This window comes from Chiloscyllium plagiosum, unplaced genomic scaffold (genome assembly GCF_004010195.1).
Source record: "Chiloscyllium plagiosum isolate BGI_BamShark_2017 unplaced genomic scaffold, ASM401019v2 scaf_1748, whole genome shotgun sequence".
NCBI lineage: Eukaryota > Metazoa > Chordata > Chondrichthyes > Orectolobiformes > Hemiscylliidae > Chiloscyllium > Chiloscyllium plagiosum.
In genome coordinates this window covers 6,439-9,128 of record NW_025210296.1, presented here as the reverse complement: position 1 = coordinate 9,128, position 2,690 = coordinate 6,439, and the positions used below count along the sequence as shown (strand labels likewise).

Sequence of the window (2,690 nt, the reverse complement as noted above, 5' to 3'; positions counted from 1 at the left end):
CCCCCCCGACCCTGTACTGTGCTGTAACAGTGTTCTCTCACTCTCCTTAGACATTGTATGATGTGAAAGCTGAAATCTTCCCATCTCTGGGAGCTGAGATGTGTAAAACAGGAACCCTGTGCAATCTGGAAGTGTCAATTATGCGTCTGGCTGACCTCACAGAGATGGATAAAGATGAATCTTTGGTCGACTGTGATGGGTACTGTGCCACCAAGCTGATGTACGAAGGTACGATGTTTCAGCACGATCCAGCCCCGTTGACTCTCAGTCTCGGCATTTTCATTTATAGCTTACTTTAACCTTTAAACTTCAGTATTTGAAATGGAATAACCTCTGTCTGGCAGTTATCGTCAGTGTGATCGGAGTGTGTCTCAGCACTTTACACTCTTCTCAAATTCAACAAGAGCTGATTGGCTGTCTCAACTCTAGGGAGTGTACAGGGAGCTTTACTCTGTATCTAACCCCGTGCTGTCCCTGTCCTGGGAGTGTTTGATGGGTAGAGGGAGCTTTACTCTGTATCTAACCCCGTGCTGTCCCTGTCCTGGGATGGGGGGACAGTGTGGAGGGAGCTTTACTCTGTATCTAACCCCGTGCTGTCCCTGTCCTGGGAGTGTTTGATGGGGGACAGTGTAGAGGGAGCTTTACTCTGTATCTAACCCCGTGCTGTCACTGTCCTGGGATGGGGGGGGCAGTGTGGAGGGAGCTTTACTCTGTATCTAACCCCGTGCTGTCCCTGTCCTGGGAGTGTTTGATGGGGGACAGTGTAGAGGGAGCTTTACTCTGTATCTAACCCCGTGCTGTCACTGTCCTGGGATGGGGGGGCAGTGTGGAGGGAGCTTTACTCTGTATCTAACCCCGTGCTGTCCCTGTCTTGGGAGTGTTTGATGGGGATGGTGTAGAGGGAGCTTTACACCATCCCCATATGCTGCCAGTGTGACCCCTGGTGGCCAAATGCTGCCAGTGTGACCCCTGGTGGCCGAATGCTGCCAGTGTGACCCCTGGTGGCCGAATGCTGTGGTGTTGATTATTCAGCTTCAGTAGAGCTTTAAAATGTGTGTTTTCCTTTGCAGTTGTCGACAACAGCAGTAACTGGGCAGTGTGCGGTAAGAGCTCAGGGGTTATTTCCATGCCAGTTGCAACCCGTGCCACTCACAAAGTGCACATGGAAGTGATGCCTCTGTTTGCTGGATTCCTCCCATATCCTGATATCAAACTCTTCAAGTACCTCCCATTCCAGGCCAGCCAGACTGGACAAATGGAGACAGGTATGAGATCAAGGAAATTGAGTTTTTCATGTTGGAGACCATGAGAGACTGGCTCCAGCTGCTCTTTCACAATGATTCTGTACAAGGAGTGGAAGGCAGTGTTTCAGGCTGTGTGTGTGGTGGGGCGGGGGCGGTGGGGATGAGTGATGTTGTACTGATTTGTGTATGTGGCTGTTTATGATCTGGGTCAGAGAGCGTGCTGACCAGATTGTGATTGGAATTTGTTCAGTGCGATGTGGTGCCTCTTTGACCAAAAGTAATAATCATACTTTCCATGGTGAGAAGGTTGGATGATCTGGAAGAGTAAGGATATTTAGGTATTGAGAATGGTGAGAATTTTCAAACCCACCATCAAGTTGGCAGTCTGCTGGAACAAGCAAGCAGGGAGCACAGAATTATCGCAAGAGGCTGAAAATGAGGAAGTGCAAAGTGGAATGTTAAATCCCTGTGGAATCTCGGGAACAGAGTGGCATGATAACTCTGAGTGACCGCCACATAAACCAAGGCAGTTGAGGTTTTTATATTCACCAGGAGGCCAATTCAGAATCAGATTTATCAACACTGAAATAAAAGCAGAAGATACTCAGCATAAAATAAAAGAGCAGGCAGATGTAACAATGTTATAAAACATTTGTTAGACCACAGTTGGAATAATGTCTGCAGTTCTGGTCACCACACTATCAGAAGGATGTGATTGCACTGGAAAAACTGCAGAGGAGATTTATCAGGATGTTGTCTGGGATGGAAAGTCTCCGTTATAAGGAGAGACTTGATAGGCTGGGTTCGTTTTCCCTGGAGCACAGGAGGCTGAGGAGGAGGGGAGGTGGGTGGTGGAGTCTGATTGAGGGATACAAGACAATGAGAGGCATAGACAGGGTAGATCTTTTCCCCATGGCAGACATGTCAAAGACCAGAGGGTATAAGTTAAAAAGTGAGAGGTAAGTGGGTTAGAGGAAAAGCCTTTTCACTCAAAGGGTGGTAGAAATATGGAAGGTGCTGCCTGAGAGGGTGATGGAGGCAGGGACAGAGCAGATAAAATATCAGAACATGGAGATGAGGGTCTAAGTGCAGGTAAATGGGATTAGTGCAGTTTGATATTTGTTGATGAGAAAAGTCATGGTGGGCCGAAGTGCCTGTTTCTATGCTGTCTGACTGGACCTGTACTCCACACATCTCACAACGTCTGTACAAATAGGAGACAGAACTAATGTTTCACCTAAACGACTTGTATAATGTTTACAGTACTGGTGGGGACAGGTCTGTCACTGTATTACACTGGGGTACAGGTCTGTCCCTGTATTACACTGGGGTACAGTACTGGTGGGGACAGGTCTGTCACTGTGTAACACTGGGGTACAGTACTGGTGGGGACAGGTCTGTCCCTGTATAACACTGGGGTACAGTACTGGTGGGGACAGGTCTGTC

The 2,690-nt window shown here is 48.2% G+C and overlaps 1 protein-coding gene across 1 annotated transcript in view; it reads left to right on the top strand.

Annotated features, from left to right (window-relative positions):
• Window positions 1-56: 56 nt before the first annotated feature.
• The window catches only part of LOC122546891 (trafficking protein particle complex subunit 10-like), a 6,874-nt gene continuing 4,240 nt past the window's right edge, over window positions 57-2,690 (top strand). The window contains exons 1-2 of the mRNA XM_043685507.1: window positions 57-228; window positions 1,071-1,265. Of these exons, the coding sequence (XP_043541442.1) occupies window positions 99-228; window positions 1,071-1,265 (325 nt within the window). The 5' untranslated portion in view covers window positions 57-98. The remainder of the gene's footprint in view (window positions 229-1,070; window positions 1,266-2,690) is intronic.